Here is an 18218-nt window from a genome sequence, read left to right on the forward strand (position 1 = left end):
TAGTCCATGCCCATCTTTTTTTTTTGAAAAGCCCATGCCCATCTTATTAAGGGGGTGTTTGGTTCAAGCATATTAGGTATAAGGTATGGGTTTGGAATGATCAAAACCCATACCTTGTGTTTGTTTCTTGAAATATCATTTTTCAAACCCATACCTTTAGGTTTAAAATTAAAAGGAAAACTATCATTTATAGATAAAAACCAAACACATGAAATCAAGTATCAAGTTCCAACCCATACCACTCGGGTTTCATTCCTCATTCCAAACCCATACCATTGTTTGAACCAAACGCCCCCTTATTCTTTCTTTCTCCCCTTTTTTAGGTTTCACTTCTGCGGTGGCTCGCTGCTCCTTTCCCCTCTTGCCATTGAAGCATCTTCGTTCTGAGGTAACATCTGAATTCTCCATTTAATTTCAATCATATCGATTTTACTCTATAGTGTTAAATTGTTTATCGTCAATTAAATTGTCAGTATAAGTATAAGGTGGATTTTTGAAATATTGTTAACAAATACTGAAATTATGAAAGATTAAAACGACTCATCAAAATTTCCATTCATATTTTTTAAGCAAGAAGAATTTTTCGAACCTTAGTTTAAACATTGGATCTTTAACAACTTGTTGCAGGGTTTGATTTATATAACACTGCTTTAATGTCAGAACAAAATCATGAAATTGGATTATGCCATATGTTGATATGTATATGACCATGTTAGCATAATTTACATTAACAATTTTATGTATTATATCTCTTAATTACTAAATCAATCACTGTTTTTGCAGGCTTTTGGAAATTAATATGGCATTAAGGTATTGTGTTTTCAGTTTCCTTTGTTATTAGCTCCGAATGAATTGTAATTTGTAATGTAATTCCCTGTTTTGATGGCTTCAGAATGTTAAGGAGGTTGACAGTATCACTCGGTTGTAATCAACTGATTACACCAACTTCAAGAGTAGTTAGAACCAGACAACTTTTATCAAAACATCAACAACAAGCAGCCAATCTGAGCATCTTGTCATCGTCTTCATCACTAGAGGTGGTGGATGGTAAGACGTGTCTTCCAAACCCGAGAACCCCGTGGTTAAACCTCACTCCGGAACTAGATGAGAAGACCGGGTGTATTGTGGACTCATTCTATAGCCTGGTAGAGAATAAGGTTGTAAGGTTAAAGCGAAGGGAATGTCTTGGTATACCCGACACAGCTAGGTGCTTTGCATCGGTAGGGGAATGGTTAGCCTTTGAGGATCATGGAGATGAAAGGTGCCCCATCTATTTAGCCAATCCTTATTTCAGTGCCAAGGATATGAATGCCATCCGCCTGCCTTCCTTGATTAGGGGTCCTATTTTAATTCCAAGTATTCGTCACCTTGCCCTCTCGCATTCGGACCCACGCAATGTGAATTGTGTTCTCACCGCTCTTGCGCGGCGTGGCTTCCAATCAATTCTTGCTTGCTTACGCATCTGGGATGCTCCTAAGACCGCGAGGTGGGTTAAAGTGCGGGATGATTATCCCCCGCATGAAATATCGCTAGCTTCCTTGAATGCTACTAATTTGTTTTATGTTTTAACTGAGAGGGATTGAGGTGTTTGACTTTCTTGATGATAAGAGGCAATTGGTACATGAATTTTCAGTTGATGATATTGTGACTCAACTTAAGGATCATTTTGAACAAGAGAAGAGTCAGGAACTCAGAGATTTCAGAGAGATTTGGCAAAGACAATTTAACTTGACAACATTTGAGGATAGCGAGTCTAATCATGTCCTGCTCATTGTTAGGTATCTTATGGTACACGAAGATACTCCTAAGGGACATGAACCCCCAATAAAGACTATGCACTTCGACATTTACAAGGTTCGATTTGCTGAGAAGGAGTTGATACGTTTGACAACATTAGAAGACCGATGTTTGTTTATTGGTCACGATCAGACATTTTCTCTATGTGTTAATAAGTATCCAGGTTTACACCCCAATTCCATCTACTTCATTGATCCAAGTCAGTGTTATTGGGATGGAGACGTTTGGCATAATGATCGCGGGGTTTTCAATTTGAACAATAACACAATTGAGCCTATATCATGTTCGTATACTCCAGCATACCCTCTTGATAAAGATTTAAAGGAAAGAAATCCTAACTGGAAAAGAGATCAAGTATTTTTCTGGGTTGCCCCCTCCAACCTTCATCAATAAGCAGAGCAGAAAAAATCAACATAATAAGCTTGAATAATTTTAGTTTGGTGCAAAGGGTTTAAGTTTCTTGTAGGTTTACTACTATAATAACATCTATTTATTTGAATTTGGTTTGTTTTTTTTTTTTTAAAAAAATTATTATTATTATTATTTATTTTTTTATATATATGCCAAACAAACACCAAATATTGATAATATCATATATAAAAAAAAAAAAATGATAATATCTTTAAAATCTTACGGAATATGAATGTAATCTGTTTAAATTGTGTATTCAGTTAGTAGCAATGACCAAAATTACTCTAGTTTTCAAATTTCAACAAAAAGAACAAATCATACATTTTGTAAACATCACTTCAGCAAAATGCAGCATGACATAATAATGGATTCTTTCACTGTGTGTGTATGTTCACAAAAAGGTGGATGAATGCTAAGAAACCTAAAATAGGTCATGAACTATCACGACCAACGAATCATTATAGTATAGATATTAAGCCGAAAGTTCTTCACATTCAATATCGCATTGTGTATCAATGTTCATCCATGCCAGCAGCTGCAGCGGGTTGCTCCAAAGATATTTGAGTGGTTGTTTTATCTATCTTCCTACCAGGACCTGAAGAAACTTTTACCATTGCTGGTCTCAAAAGTTGATCACCAAGGAGAAAACCACGTCTGAATTCTTGAATTATAATGCCTTCCTTGAATTCTTCAGACTCCTCTCTGGCAATGGCCTCGTGCAACTACAACAAGAAACAAAACGAGTTTAAGTTTCTTAAATTTAACACTAATAGAGTAATGTGTATCAGAGCCACACATTATATACATACAAACTTCCACAGAAATACTGTTAATATATACTAATGGTGTAGACTTTCGATCATTGTGTTTTATATACTACTGATATCATTGTCGATCAAGGCAGCAATTAAATATTGACTTCAGCAGAAACTTGAACAGATCTTCAATAATTTTGTTCTTTTTTTTAAGAATTACGAAGTAGCTTTTATAGTTCAAGAAGTGGTAATAGGTCTACAAACCACACTGACTGATGTCGCCAAAGCTGAAGAACCTTCTGACAAGGAAACAAGTGAAGGGGCCATTGAGAATCGTTTTCCCAGCATGGAGGATCTAATTTCAACACAACCCTTGTTTTTGCCTCAACTGCCATCGTATAAATCCTAACTAAACTACCATCTAGAAGTGACATGATGATCCGGCAATCTATATTATTCTCACTGTAAATCAAGGAGCAAGGAGCATTATCTAAACCATTAAACATGACACTGTGAACAGGCAGGCAAATGCAGCTAGCCTTGACTGAGTGAGCTCGGCCAATGCAATTGTAGGTGCACTTCAGATAAAAAGGCAAGCAGCACGTAGAAAATGAAGATTAAGCATAGAAATGGAGAGAAAAACACGCTGGAATCAAGATATTATAAGTTTGCAAAGTAAAACCAGTGTCATTCTTAATTGTAACTCTTAACTTCTTTTGTACTGAATGGCTCTAGGAAGGATATCTTGGTAGAGGCCCAACCCGCCCAACTCCACTCCTCTCAGCCCATCTAAAGCTTATTAGGAAAAACGAAAAAGAAAATGAAAGGGCAGAAGTACATAAAGCAAATTTCACAACCAATTTCACTATCACAAGTTCACAACCAATAATAAGCATGCTTAGGATACGACTGATAAGCTTCCAGCAATAACACAATTAACGCCACCTTAAATTAGTGAAAAAATAAACAGTTTTAGGCTTTTAGCACAAGGTAAGTAAACATTATAGTTAGTGACCAATGATAAAAAGGCTTACCGATGGATCAAAAGGCTTCCCTACTGTTGCAACGACAGCAACACGCAAACTCCTCATGATCTCTACAAACTGCTTGTAAATACCTTGATAACTCGTATCAATCTGTTTTTCCTTATCTGTTTCTGGTTTGATCTGTTGCTTCGCCCTCTCAAAATTGTCCACCATTGGCAGAAGACTCTCAATAACTTCACCTTGTGCATTGCTTCGGACTGAAAGTCTCTCCTTCTCTGATCTCCTTCTAAAATTATCAAAATCGGCTTGCAGTCTGATAAACTTCTCCTTCCCAGAAGTTATCTCTTCTGTCAATGTTGATAATCTCTCTTCCATTTTGTTCTTTTCGGTTTCTAGTCTTAATAATACAGTCTCTATTTCTGTAATGGTCTGATAATCCCCAGCTAAAACAGCCTCCTTATAATATTTAGTGAGAGTTTCAACACTTTCCCACATCCTCTTAGCACCTGCCTCCCCTCTTTCCCCATCTTCCTCCTCTAGCATTCCTTCATCCATCTACAATACCAATAATGATTTTCAAACATTGAAATACATCCATTTACTTTTAATTAAATGGAGAATTTGAATTTCCAAAACATTATAGTTCCACAATTTGCAAATCAATCATTTATAAATGTATCAACCATTATTGCAGCTAAAATTTTGGCATCATAAACTTAATATAATATGAAGCAAAGTATTCCAGCAGCTTATGATACTTCATCATAACATATCAATACCAATGACATACTACTAATCTTTTTTGCCATAACTTCTTTCAAAAATTGAATTCCATCATGATAGTTTTCTATAATCATAAACTAATTCAATCAATCAATCAACAAAATTTTCCAGCAGCTTATGATATTATACATCAGCAACAGTTTCATTAAGTAATTATTCAAACATAATTCTTTCAAAAGAAGAAATAAATCCCATCATAACAGTAACAATTTAAAGATAAAACAACCCAGAAAGTTTGCAACTTTATCAACAAACTATTATAAAAAAGAGAGAGAGAGAGAAAATAGCTTACAATGTTAGCAAAGCAGCACCTGAAATCATGGCGGTTGAGAAGAAGAAGAGGAGGAGAAGAAGAGAGAGAATTTGAAATAGAAAGATTGTTAAATTTGGGAGAAGATTGGATAGGAAAGATTAAGGGTTTGTGGGATTTAGAAAAAGGGTATTTTTGCTTAGCACTAGAAATTATAGAAAGGGTACTTGTGCTTGTGCTTGTGATTGAGATTGAAAGAGAGACTGCCATTGAAATTAATGGAGATTTACAGTGAGTGAATGTGGGAAGAGAGAGAATTTGATGAAGACAAGAGAGCTCTGGAAGGAGGTTCTTCTACTGATTTTGCAAAACACTCTCCTAACTAGTACGAAGTACATCCTTTATTCAAGTGAAAAACGGCCAAAAGTCAAAAGGTTAACCCAAATTCTTAATTATGATCATATTGGCTTTGGCGGATACTGATTTAATTTAATAAATAAAATGCTAGGTTAATTAGAGTTATCTTTATTTGATTTTGGTGCACATCAAAAATTATCTTTTTGTATTCACCTAAACTCTAGTTGATTGATTATGTTTATGATAGTTTGAGCTGTCAATTCAGGTGTTCAAGTCGGGTTTGGGTCGGGTTAAATTAGGTCTCGAGTTAAATCAGGATCAGGTTTATGTCGGGTCAACCTAGCTTCAGACCAAGTTCAGGTTCAGGTGGGTCAATTTCAGTTCAAGTGTTGAGACCCTAGGGGATATATCTCGGTGTCATATAATGCCGTTTGAACCATATATGGTCATTATATGTTGTCATAAACGTCCGTGGTAGCTAGGCTTGAATTTACGAAATCATTACAAGTTCTGAACGGGTGAAATGACCGTTGAAGGGCATATTGGATGATTCCACCGACCCAATTTGACTCCCGGAGGATATTAGGAACCATGGTAAACATCTCGGCAATTTTTATTTCCGGACGAAAAAAGATTAAATATTATACAAAATTGAACGCTATAATCCACGTTTTTTGAGGAATTTTGAGGTTTTGGGGACCTGTGACAAAAAGCTTTGAAACCCTAAGGGATATATCTCGGGGTCATATTATGCCGTTTGACACCACATATGATCATTATATGTTGTCATAAACGTCTGTGGTAGGCTTGAGTTTACGAAATCACTGCAAGTTGTGATCGGTTAAAATGACCAATTAAGGGCATATTGGATGGTTCCACCAACCCAATTGGACTCCCGGAACGTATGGGGACAATGGTAAACATCTTGTTAATTTTTATTTTCGGGCGAAAAAAAATCAAAAAATTACAAAATTGAAGGCTATAATCCACGATTTTTTAGGAAATTTTGAGGTTTAGGAGCCTGTGGCGAAAAGCCTTGAGATCCTAACATCTCGGGCTCATATAATTCCGTTTGAAACCATATATGATCATTATATGTTGTCGTAAACGTCTGTGGTAGGCTTGAATTTACAAAATCGGTGCAATTTGCAAACGGATAAAATGACCATTTAAGGGCATATTAATTGGTTCCACCGACCCAATTGGACTCTTGGAGGGTATTAGGGACTATTGGTAAACATCTCAGCAATTTTTATTTCCGAGCAAAAAAAGGTCAAAAAATTACAATATTGAAGGCTATAATCCACGCTTTTTTAGGAAATTTTGAGGTTTTGGGGTCCGGTGGCAAAAAGTGTTAAGACCCTTGGGAATATATCTCGGTGTCATATAATGCCGTTTGAAACCATATATGATCATTATATGCTGTCATAAACATACGTGATAGGCTTGAGTTTAAGAAATCACTGCAAGTTGTGAATGAGTAAAATGACTGTTTATGGCTTATTGGACGGTTCCACTGACCCAATTTGACTCCCGGAGAATATAAGGGACCATGGTAAACATATCGGCAATTTTTATTTCCGAGCGAAAAAAGGTCAAAAAATTACAAAATTGAAGGCTATAAACCACGCTTTTTGAGCAAAATTTGAGGTTTCGAGGTCTGGCGGCGAAAAGCCTTGAATCCCAAAGGGATACATCTCAGGGTCATATAATGCCATTTGAAACCATATATGATCATTATATGTTGTCATAAACGTTTGTGGTAGGCTTGAGTTTATGAAATCGGTACAAGTTGTGAACGGGTAAAATTACCGTTTGAGGGCATATTGGATAATTCCACAGACGTAATTTGACTCCCGGAGGATATTAGGGACCATGGAAAACATCTCGGCAATTTTATTTCCGGGCAAAAAAAAGTCAAAAAAATTACAAAATTGAAGGTTATAATCCATGCTTTTTGAGGAATTTGGGGTCTGGTTGCGAAAAGTCTTGAGACCCTAAGGGATACATCTCAGGGTCATATAATTCCGTTTGAAACCACATATGATCATTATATGTTGTCATAAACGTCCGTGGTAGGCTTGAGTTTACGAAATCGTTACAAGTTGCGAACGCGTAAAATGACCGTTCAAGGACATATTGGATGGTTACACCGACCCAAATGGATTCCCGCAGGATTTTTGGGACCATGGTAAATATCTCGACAATTTTATTTTCGAGGGAAAAAAGGTCAAAAAATTATAAAATCGAATGCTATAATCCACGCTTTTTAAGGACATTTTGAGGTCTCAGGGCCCTGTGGCGAAAAGTGTTGAGACCCTAAGGGATACATCTCGATGTCATATAATGCCATTTGAAACCATATATGATCATTATAGGTTGTGATAAACGTCCGTGGTAGACATGAGTTTACGAAATTACTACAAGTTCTGAATGGGTAAAACGACCGTTTAAGGGCTTATTGGATTGTTCTACCGACCCAATTTGACTCCCGGAGGATATTAGAGACCATGCTAACCATCTCGTCAATTTTTATTTCCGGGCGAAAAAAGGTTAAAAAATTACAAAATTAAAGGCTTTAATCCACGTTTTTCGAGGAATTTTGAGGTTTCGTGGCCCGGTGACGAAAAGCCTTAAGACCCTAAAGGAAACATCTCGGGGTCATATAATCCGTTTGAAACCACATATGATCATTAAATGTTGTCATAAATGTCCGTGGTAGGTTTTAGTTTATGAAATCACTTCTAGTTGTGAACTGGTAAAATGACTGTTTAAGGGTGTATTGGATGGTTCCACTGACCCAATTGGACTTTTGGAGGGTATTATGGACAATGGTGAACATCTCGGCAATTTTTATTTGCGGGCGAAAAAAGGTCAAAAAATTACAAAATTGAAGGCTATAATCCACGCTTTTTGAGAAAATTTTGACGTTTTGGAGCACGGTGACGAAAAGCCTTGAAACCCTAAGGGATACATCTCGGGGTCATATAATGTCGTTTGAAACCATATATGAATATATATGTTGTCAAAATGTTTGTGGTAGGCTTGAGCTTACGAAATCACTTCAAGTTGTGAACGGGTAAAATAGCCGTTTAAGGGCATATTGGATGGTTTCACTGACCCAATTGTACTCCCAAAGGATATTAGGGACCATGGTAAACATCTCGGCAATTTTTAGTTCTGGGCGAAAAAAGGTCAAAAAATTACAAAATTAAAGGCTATAATCCACGCTTTTTGAGGAAATTTTGAGGTTTCTGGGCCCGGTGGCAAAAAGTCTTGACACCCTAAGGGATACATATCGGGGTCAGGTAATTCCGTTTGAAACCACATATGATCATTATATGTTGTCATAAATGTCCGTGGTAGGCTTGAGTTTACGAAATCACTTCAAGTTGTGAACGGGTAAAATGACTGTTTTAGGGCATATTGGATGGTTCCACCGACCCAATTGGACTCTTGGAGGGTATTAAGGACTATGGTAAACATCCCGACAATTTTTCTTTCTGGGCGAAAAAAGGTCAAAAATTTACAAAATTGAAGGCTATAATCCACGCTTTTTAAGAAAATTTTGAGGTTTTGGGCCCGGGGGCTTTACGTCACCGGATAATTGTCATATATGGGTCCACACAATATTATATGATCCCGGAATTCATCCCGTAGTGTTCTGTAAAATTCCAACACCAGCTCCCGACACCTCCTAAATTGCTCCGATTTCGTGTATTCTTGTAAAGTTGTCGATTCGGGTATCCAAGTCGGATTTGGGTATGGTCAAATCATGTCTCGTGTTAAATTAGGATCTGGTTATATGTCGGGTCAATATAGTCTTAAATCAGGTTCAAGTTCGGGTCGGATCAATTTCAGTTTAGTTTATTCTGGGTCGTTAACCTTTTCGGACATATGTCGAGTTCAATTCGAACCAAAATCAGATCGGATTCAATTTTTAGTTCGGGTTGTGTGTGAGTCAGGTTTGAGTGGGTTAATAGATGGGACATTCGGTTCGAGTTAGTGTTGAATTGGGTTTTGGTTCAAGTTCAATTCCAATAAATATCGATGTGCTCAAGTTGAACCTATATAATTACGCCTTCCATAATTTGATCAGCTTTATCAAGATTTTATTAAACCTATATATGAGTAATAAAGAACAAAAGGTATACAAGTTGAATTGGATTGTGAGTTTACAGATTTGTACCAGTATATAAATTGAACAAAAGGCATATAAATTTTATTAAATCTTCCATGACTCGGGTACAGGTTTTAATTGGGTCGGCTACTAGTTCGGGTTTAGATTGTTGTTAGGTCGAATTAAATCGGTTGACGGTTACTCTCAGGTCGGGAGCAGGTTCGGGTTTAGGTCAAAAAGTATTGGATCAAAGCGGTTGTCGGTTAACATATGGTCAGGTTCAGGTCGGGTTACAGGTCACTAGTTTCACCCCATTGTCCGGGTACCAGTTGGGTTCAGATCATTGCTGGTTGGTCGAGTTCTTGGGTCGGGTCAGTTTTTAACAGCTCTAATGATGGCCATGTTAAGAATCAATACTAAGGGAGATAGGAAGTTAGATTAGTTGGCTAGTTTTCCAACTTGCAGGCAACTTGCAGGCGTGAGGCTAGAGGTTGAATCTCACTTAGTAGATTTGGCTTAAAGCAATTAGTTCCCTAGCCATAGGGTGTTGTAATATCTTGTATTTTTAATCCTATTTTATTAATTATCAATTATAATTATATTTACTTAAGCTTAAATACGATTGGGTTATCTTTCAAAAAAAAAAAAAAACAATTGGGTTAAAATGACATCCTTCAGCTTGCTAGCCTTTGTACTTCTTTGGTTTTTTCTTTGTGGGTAGTAAGGGAAATGTTGTAGCACATAAGCTTGCTAATATAAGTAGGGACTTTGTAGGCTTGAGGGTTTGGATTGAAGAGATCCCCCTTCTGTAGTTTTTGCTGTAACTTTTGACTCTCCCTAATTCCCTTTAATCTATTGGTTCAAAAAAAAAAAAAATAATAAAATAAATAAAATAAATAAAACAACGTTTGGGTTTATAAATTTTCTTTATTAAATATGGAGTATTTTCTTATAATTTATTTATTCCAATTTCAAACTCTTTTTATTACCACCTCCGTTTTAATAATGATTGAACATTTTCTACTCAAACTTTATATCAAATCGTTGTAAATAATTTAAAACAAAGGTAGTATAATAATTATTTAAAACAAAGGTAGTATATTATATTTCCTAACTGTAATTATTAAGGGTTTTTTTTTTTTTTTTTTTTTTTTTTTTGACGAAAATTATTAAGTTGTTACTTAAAGAGTTTAAAACGATATTAAACAAATACAGTCTTATAAGAATGAACACCAATATACGTTCATTTATCATTTTGAATTTGGGAAGGATTTGGAAAATGGATGCGAAGTAGGACTCCTCTTCATGATCTGCGTCACTAGTGAGTAGTGACAATGGGTCAACATTGTCGACAATGACGATAATAACAAAGAAAAAAGAAAGAAGGATGAAAAAGAGGAAAACAAATGTATACTTCGAAACTGTACTCAAAACAAGGTCCTAAAAAAAATAAAGTTTCTATACAAAATAAGATCATATACAAGTAGTAGATCACAATATTAATGTATATACTTGTAAACACATGATAATTTGACATGATTGAACCACTTGATTCATTTACCACCTTTCCCTCTGCTGACTTTCCTCTCCATTTATGTATCTGAGATTGACATAGATAGAAGATCTACTCATTACCATTCTTATCAATCTATGACAGCAAGGTTGTTTCGAATAACATACAATCGAATATAAGTAGTAAAAGATCATGCTGATACTGATACCATCAAAGAATCGACTGGTAGCCTACGACAACAAACACTAACAAATGGAGAAGCAAACACGGCAACTACCAACTGCTATGACATGCAAAAGAAAGAAAATCCACGCAAAAAAAAAAGTACGCCAACTTGGGAAGCATGGTCAATCAAGAATGTCTGACTTACTGAAAAGAATTAACATTCTCAACACCCTGTTTTGGACAAAGCCCTAATGGTTTTTCTCCATTCAAGGTGTGGACTAAATTTACATCATGTCCAAATCTAAAAGCACACCACCACAAGGCAAATTATTTTAACTTAGTTTGATAAGCGTCTCTAAAATAAAAATTTACAGCGCCAAAACAAACCATACTAGGTGAAAAACGAACTACCATCAGCAAGCTACATAGGTCCAATACTAAACTAAAAATTGCGTGGTGCGTGCCTCTACTCACCGAGCCACATACCTGAAACTGAGAAAAAAAGAAACTGTCACTTCCTGGAGACTTTGCAATGGTCTATAATGTAAGACTTGTGCATTTAATTTCCCTACAGGAAGTTAATTGGATTTCACTTTTGCTTTGTTGCATGAGAAGCATTTAACTACAAGCAAATATAGAGTTACTACCCATACACATCATACCTTTTCAAAATATATAAAAGACAAATGTAACAAAATTGCAAAAATATATCAAGCTATTGGTCAGCCAAAAACTCATATGATTTCATCACATGCAATGCTAAAGAACCATGCCACCATTATCAAGGACTCAAGGTAATTGAGACTATGTGATAAATGCAAAAGCTAACCAATTCAGGAGCCTTATGCATTTAACAGATGAGATATTTAGGTGCAGAGATGGCCTTAGAACCAATAAGGTGTATTTAATACACAACGAAGTTCCTACATCAACAGAAGAAATGATAAGACACATTTTAAAGCAACTGTACATGCTTTTTGAGAAGGATACTAAAATGCAGTCAGCATAAATAAAACATTTTATCAAAAATTATCAAGATGTATACCTGTACAACCTTCCCCCAATCGCCAACATATTGCAAATCGCCATTCACATAGACGATGGTTTCATCACCGGGGGTCTCTGAGATTCAGCATCACATTCTGTACAGCTTATGTCATCCGTAGTTGCAAGAGGCTGCTCCATATGAATGGTCTTTCCAAACAGCTGAAATGAAGTGACACCTCTAGTTACGTTGCATGAATGACGCCCAGTACTCGTTGAACCAAAGAGTTGCACACTGGTGTGGCTGTCAGGTGAAGGTGTCTCACAAGATGAACTGGCAACATTCGGGTTTGTGGACACAACTTCCACTTTCTGTGACACACTACTGTCCATATTATCATCACGACCACCCTGATGAGAACTGTCATTCATGGTGGTAGATGAACTAGGTAGATAAAAACTAGGAAATTGCCTGGCTCCCTGCATGCCTGCGGGAAAATTGTTGTAATTTATATAGGATGAGCTTAACGGGCCACCCATCATCATTGAACTAAATCCTATTTGAGGAAAGGAAATATCTCCCTTCCCATCAGCTAGCATTACAGAGTTCTGCACACCCTTTAACTTTTTGGCTTGGTTAAATGTAGGATGAATAGGTGGTGGTGTTGGAGCAATACACTCCAATTGCCATGGACTAAGCATCTTATATTCCTCCATCTTTTCAGGCTCATCCCAACCAACCTGCAAAGAATATAGATAAAGACATGTTAGCCAAGCACGCAAGGACTGCCCCCAAGCAGAAACAGCAACACCTTGTATAAGCTCATTGCACAAAAAACAAACAAGTTAAACACGAATATAAAAATTGTCACAACAGTTCATATAATGATGTCTTGGTGAAAAGGAAACAAATAGCATTGATGCCGAGTGAATGCAAGACTTCTCTAGATTTCAGAAAAATATCTTTGGAAACACTCATTTAGCAGTATCAAAATAAATCGACTGTTAAATCAAAAGCTATTCATACACTTGTGTCATAATACTAAATAATTCATTAGAATGTGAAGTCAATTTTCAAAAACCTTCGAGAACCCCCCTCCCTTCTCTGTATCATTTGAAATTGGAATAGGAACTGTGTGTAATTTACTTCCACACAATTGAAGGATCAAGAAAATGCCTGACAAAAACTACTAGATCAACACATTGTAATCATCACAACAATACCCTTTGCCGCCACATATAGTTGGACAATTAAGGCCTTACAAAGATTTCATAATATAAAGCAGAATGTCATACTTTCAGAAAACAGCAATGAGGAACATGCGAAACATTCTAGGCAAATGATTGGGAGCATGTTGGAATATCAGAATTTAATTAGTAATGAGGGAAGAAGGGGTTGACCGGGTGAGGGAAGAGCCCAAAAGTTCCCCATGTGACTACGATTTCTGGGTGGATTGAAATCATTAAATAACTCCCAACATTGTTGCTAAAGCACGACACATTAAAGAATCTATAATAAGGTTAAAATTGCTGAATGCAAAGTGTAACAATCCATCTCTTGAATCTATAATAAGGTTAAAATTGCTGAATGCAAAGTGTAACAATCCATCTCTTGGTGATCAGATAAGTCACAGGATCTGAATATTATCCAGTTTAAATCAATTCAAGTCTTCAAAGTAGTAGATAATTCATCAATTTACTTATTTTTGACCAACCAGATAAATGGGAAATTCAGCAAATTCTAAAACCTCTATAGAGGTAGCACCCGACCTTAAACCAACATCAAGTCATCAACTTTCCCAAAACAATCACTTCCTCGCAAAATCTCAAATCGAATTCTCTAAAGAAAGCACCCACGAAAGGCCAAGAAAATATTCATAGATATTTGATTGAGTCCTAAACTAGTTAAACCCTAAATGGCTGAAATATAAGTCCTTTTGTATCGTCTCTTTGGAAGAAGAATCACAATTACACATAAATTGCTCAATAACACCATCACAGAATCTTAAACGGAAAAAAAGTCTAACAACACTCAACATACGAATATGATAGAGAGGAATTGATTAGCAGACATCCGAATGAAACAAGAAAACGAGAATATTTGCTAAACAAACTTACATGTATATCAGAAAATCTAGGGGAAGACAAGTCCTATTTGTTTTTTATTTTTGTTTTTATTCAATTTTTCTAAGACCAACCTTATGATAAACTAGAGTAAGTTCCGAAATTAAATCTCATTATAAGGACAACAGTTCAGTAAAACAGACAGATTCAAACATTTAAACACACAGACAGATTCAAACATTTAAACACACAGACAGATTCAAACATTTAAACACTATATATGATAAATGTCAATAACAATCATAGCACACTCATCTCCAATGAACTATTTGAAACATCCATAAAATTCCTATTACCATTCCTACAATCAATCAACTGCATTTCATAATAATTACATACCAGCTAATAATAACATAAACATAACAAAATAAACAAAAGTAAGCAATGGCAATACCTGAAGCATCCGCCAAGGAGAACCAGGCCAAGGCCCTTGATCAGGACCAGGCACCACAGAAGCAATCGTCCCATTAAACCACGTCGGCTTCGGGCCTCCATCTTCGATTTGCCGGGCCATTTTAACCCGAATTCCAGAATTCCAGAACACTCCCAAAGCCTGCTCCACCTTCTCAGCTTCCACCACGAACTCCGGCAACCCACTCCTCGAGTAATACACAACCTCGAACGGGACATTACTCGCCGCCTTCTGAATCGCATCCACTATCTCATCCTCCGGAACCCTCCCCCTCACATTCCTCGCAAACACCTCAAACGTCCGGCGTTTCGGGGGCGGCAACACCACGTAAGGCGAAACACGGGTAATCTGCTTCTTAAACGCCCTTCGAAGCCCAACAAACAACTGACCAGTAACCTTATTCTTGATAAAAACAGCACAATCATTAGCAACAAGCCTCTTGTTATTCACAAACTTACTCCACCCAGAAGTCAACAAATGTCTCCTCGGAGTCCCCCTGTAAATATGCCTAAATGGCCACTCAACTCCATGAACATCAATGATTCCCAGATTCTGAACAGGCGGATCATCCTCAAAATTCAACGGCGGAAAAATCGATTCAGCACAATACCTCGGAACAGAAAACCCACCTCCATTATTCGCATCAGAAGCCGTCAATTTCTTCACATACGATTCAATCACATTCTCACTCTCTTCATCTTCTTCATCACCATTATCAACACTTCCAGAATCTTCCACCACAAACCTACTGTTCAACTTCAACGGCATAAGCCGAAACTTGACGAAAACTTCATCAGTAACAGTATCAGCATAAAAATGTCTATCAAGAACACGACACTGCATGAAAGATCTCGAAGTATCAATCGATGGAAGAGGAACTGGGTTCAGAGCTTGTTCTATGTACCCTTGAGGAAAGAAGTAAACCCTAGAATTGATCTTTGGTACATGAATTAAGCTTCCTTGTATAGTCTTCGCTAATGCAGCACTCAATTCCCTCGCCTGCTGCTGCTGCTGTTGTGGTTGTTGCTGCTGTTGCGGTTGCGGTTGCTGCTGCTGTTTCTGCTGAGTGCAGCTTCGTCGTTGACGTTGATCCGCCATTGAAATTCAGATGACAAGATTCACCCAAAAAAGGGCAAAATCAAGAACAATTTCAATTGAATTTTGGGATTTTTCTAGGGTTTTGTTTCAGAGAATTTAATTTGTGTTTTTTTTTGCTTTGTTGTTTTTTCTCTTTCTTGTTTGTTGTTTTCTCTCTCTAAAAATCTCACTCTCACACTCGTAATATAAGGAGAGAGGGGTGGATGAATTTGGTAGAGAAGAGACGACCAGTGAAATGACTAATCTACCCTTGTCATGATAATTACAGTGATTAAATATCTTAATTATCCACGCGATTTTCAGCGCGTGTTGTTTGGTTGAGCTGTAAAACAGAATTTGATTAGAGCGTGAAAAAGTAAAACCAGCTTTCAGTGTAATTAGGGTTAAGACAGTGGTTTTGGAAAACCGCAGCATTTGTTTCAGCAGTAGAGTAAATAATTAGGGGAAATGACGAAAATGACCCTTGTAAGGGTAAAAAATATGTCGTACACTTGTTTAAAATTGAAAAATCTAAGTAGTTACAGAAATCAGAAATTTTAGGCGATAGGTAAAAGATGAATCTAAGCGGAAAACATGATAAAATCACAATTGTTATAAAATTAATTAATTAGTTTGAGTGTTTGAAAAATAAGATAATTATGAAAGTACAGTGAAATTCAAAGAAACAGAATTTTCGCTAGGTAAATATTGTAAAAGATAAAAAGGAAATCTGTTAGAACAGTAAAAAATTAAGATTTAAATTATCTTTAACAGAATTTATATTCAATGGCTACAATAATTTGGTAGCCATTATAACAGATGTAATATAAACCCAAATAAAATTTCAAAACTGAATAAATATCATAAAAAAAAGATATTAGTGCTGCTTTGTATACCTTTGATTTATTATGATTATACATTTTTTTTTTGTTTTATTCTTCAATAGATTGCTTTGGCTGGTTAATCTGAGGAGCCAAAGTCTTTTAATTGAAACAACTACTCTCGTCAAAAAAATAATTGAAACAGCTACCTAATACGAATTATGGAGACCGAAAGGTTTAAAAAGAAATATATCTGCTTTTAATGAATTTCCTTACAATTATCACAATTATATATATTGGTGAAGTCCTCACCCCAAAAAAGGAATTAAAAAAAAAACAAAATTGGTGAAGAATATACATGGGATAGAAAATTGATATAGATTTGACATTTATAATGTCATGATTTCCTTATACAATATAACTTTTAACTAATCTCTAGGTGTAAATAATAATAATAAAAAAGGTATGATGAGTATACATATTTGATCCTTAAACCACAAATCAAAACAATAATGCAATTTACCATCTTAGTTAGAGTTGAATCATGTTTTTAAAATGAAATAAATATAAAATATATTTAATTAATAGTGGTACATTGCAGTACGTTGCTTTAATGGTACATAGTGGTACACGTCGTTTACTATAGAATTTATAACTTAACTTAATCAGAGTTTGGAATCAAAAGTTATGATAAAAAACAAAAATATGAAAAAAAAAACATCAGAATTCAAAACAGCGGCAAATTAAATATTAGGGTATCCTTTAAGGGGTAAAAGTTACCATATAATAATAGTTAAAATTACCGTCAAACTGACCGCCTAAAATTAACGTACCCCCGCCTTATACAAGACTTATTGAACTTTTAATTATAGTGATTGTAGAGTATGTAGACTACATAGTACTTATTATTGTTATATATTGAATTTGCCTTAAGCTAATCAAAAGTTACATCAATATAAAAATTTGTTCTCGTATGAGATTTATTGTTCTCCTTATAAGACTCGTATTATATAAAAACACTCATAAGTCATAGAAGTTACATATCACCTTTATAAAACCTATCCCTAAACTAATAATTAATTATAATTATGATAAAAAATTAAAAATATCGTACAAGCTACTCGTATATAGACCAAAATAGGTTAAAAGTTACGGAGTACTTTGCAATTAGACGAGTTAGGCCCTGTTTGATTCACCTTAATTTTGCTGAACTGAAATTATTTTTACTGAACTGAACTTAATTTTACTGAACTGAAATTATTTTTACTGAACTGAAATTATTTTTACTGATAATCTATTATAATTCTTCTTTAAGAAAACTGAATTTTACTGAACTGAACTTATTTTTACTGAACTGAAATTATTTTTACTGAACTGAAATTAATTTTACTGAACTGTAATTATTTTTACTTAATATTATTTTTTTAAGGTGAATCAAACAGGGCCTAGTATACATCGAATGTATCCACATTTATGTATATTTTTTAATACATTATAACTAGTTATTGGCCCAGGCAATACTCCTAATACAAATTCTTAAATGGACTTAGTTCACATTAATTTATTGTGGACCACTAACATTAGAGAAACTATGATTATTTTATTTATAAAAAAAAAAGTCACTATGATAAAATGAAGGTCACTATGTTGAAAATAAAAGTCA

General features: G+C 35.5%; 3 protein-coding genes across 3 annotated transcripts; 1 reads left to right on the plus strand and 2 right to left on the minus strand.

The window, feature by feature from the left end:
* Nucleotides 1-780: 780 nt before the first annotated feature.
* Nucleotides 781-2193, plus strand: LOC145615578 (uncharacterized). The gene is made up of 2 exons (XM_081670653.1): nt 781-810; nt 893-2193. Exons 1-2 carry the CDS (start codon nt 800-802, stop codon nt 1581-1583), a joined length of 702 nt encoding a protein of 233 aa, XP_081526779.1. The 5' UTR covers nt 781-799; the 3' UTR covers nt 1584-2193.
* Nucleotides 2194-2478: 285 nt separating this feature from the next.
* Nucleotides 2479-5347, minus strand: LOC145614749 (uncharacterized). Its single transcript, XM_081669817.1, has 3 exons — nt 5025-5347; nt 3998-4504; nt 2479-2930 (listed from the first exon to the last, which is right to left on the minus strand). The coding sequence occupies exons 1-3, from the start codon at nt 5250-5252 to the stop codon at nt 2721-2723; spliced, it is 945 nt and encodes a 314-aa protein (XP_081525943.1). The 5' UTR covers nt 5253-5347; the 3' UTR covers nt 2479-2720.
* Nucleotides 5348-11253: 5906 nt separating this feature from the next.
* LOC145614868 (auxin response factor 17-like) lies at nt 11254-15898 on the minus strand. The gene is made up of 3 exons (XM_081669934.1): nt 14640-15898; nt 12183-12862; nt 11254-11629 (listed from the first exon to the last, which is right to left on the minus strand). The coding sequence occupies exons 1-2, from the start codon at nt 15753-15755 to the stop codon at nt 12227-12229; spliced, it is 1752 nt and encodes a 583-aa protein (XP_081526060.1). The 5' UTR covers nt 15756-15898; the 3' UTR covers nt 11254-11629; nt 12183-12226.
* Between the last annotated feature and the right edge of the window lie 2320 nt (nt 15899-18218).

This window comes from Chenopodium album, chromosome 25 (genome assembly GCF_948465745.1).
Source record: "Chenopodium album chromosome 25, dcCheAlbu1.1, whole genome shotgun sequence".
NCBI lineage: Eukaryota > Viridiplantae > Streptophyta > Magnoliopsida > Caryophyllales > Amaranthaceae > Chenopodium > Chenopodium album.

Excerpts from the sequence above, each read along its gene's own strand:
- LOC145614749 (XM_081669817.1), bottom strand. The coding sequence starts at position 5,252 with ATGGCAGTCTCTCTTTCAATCTCAATCACAAGCACAAGCACAAGTACC. Across the intron at positions 4,505-5,024 it reads GGTGCTGCTTTGCTAACATT|ATGGATGAAGGAATGCTAGA; the intron begins GTAAGCTATTTT and ends TTGGTATTGTAG. Across the intron at positions 2,931-3,997 it reads GGAAGCCTTTTGATCCATCG|TTGCACGAGGCCATTGCCAG; the intron begins GTAAGCCTTTTT and ends TTCTTGTTGTAG.
- LOC145614868 (XM_081669934.1), bottom strand. The coding sequence starts at position 15,755 with ATGGCGGATCAACGTCAACGACGAAGCTGCACTCAGCAGAAACAGCAG. Across the intron at positions 12,863-14,639 it reads CTCCTTGGCGGATGCTTCAG|GTTGGTTGGGATGAGCCTGA; the intron begins GTATTGCCATTG and ends TATTCTTTGCAG.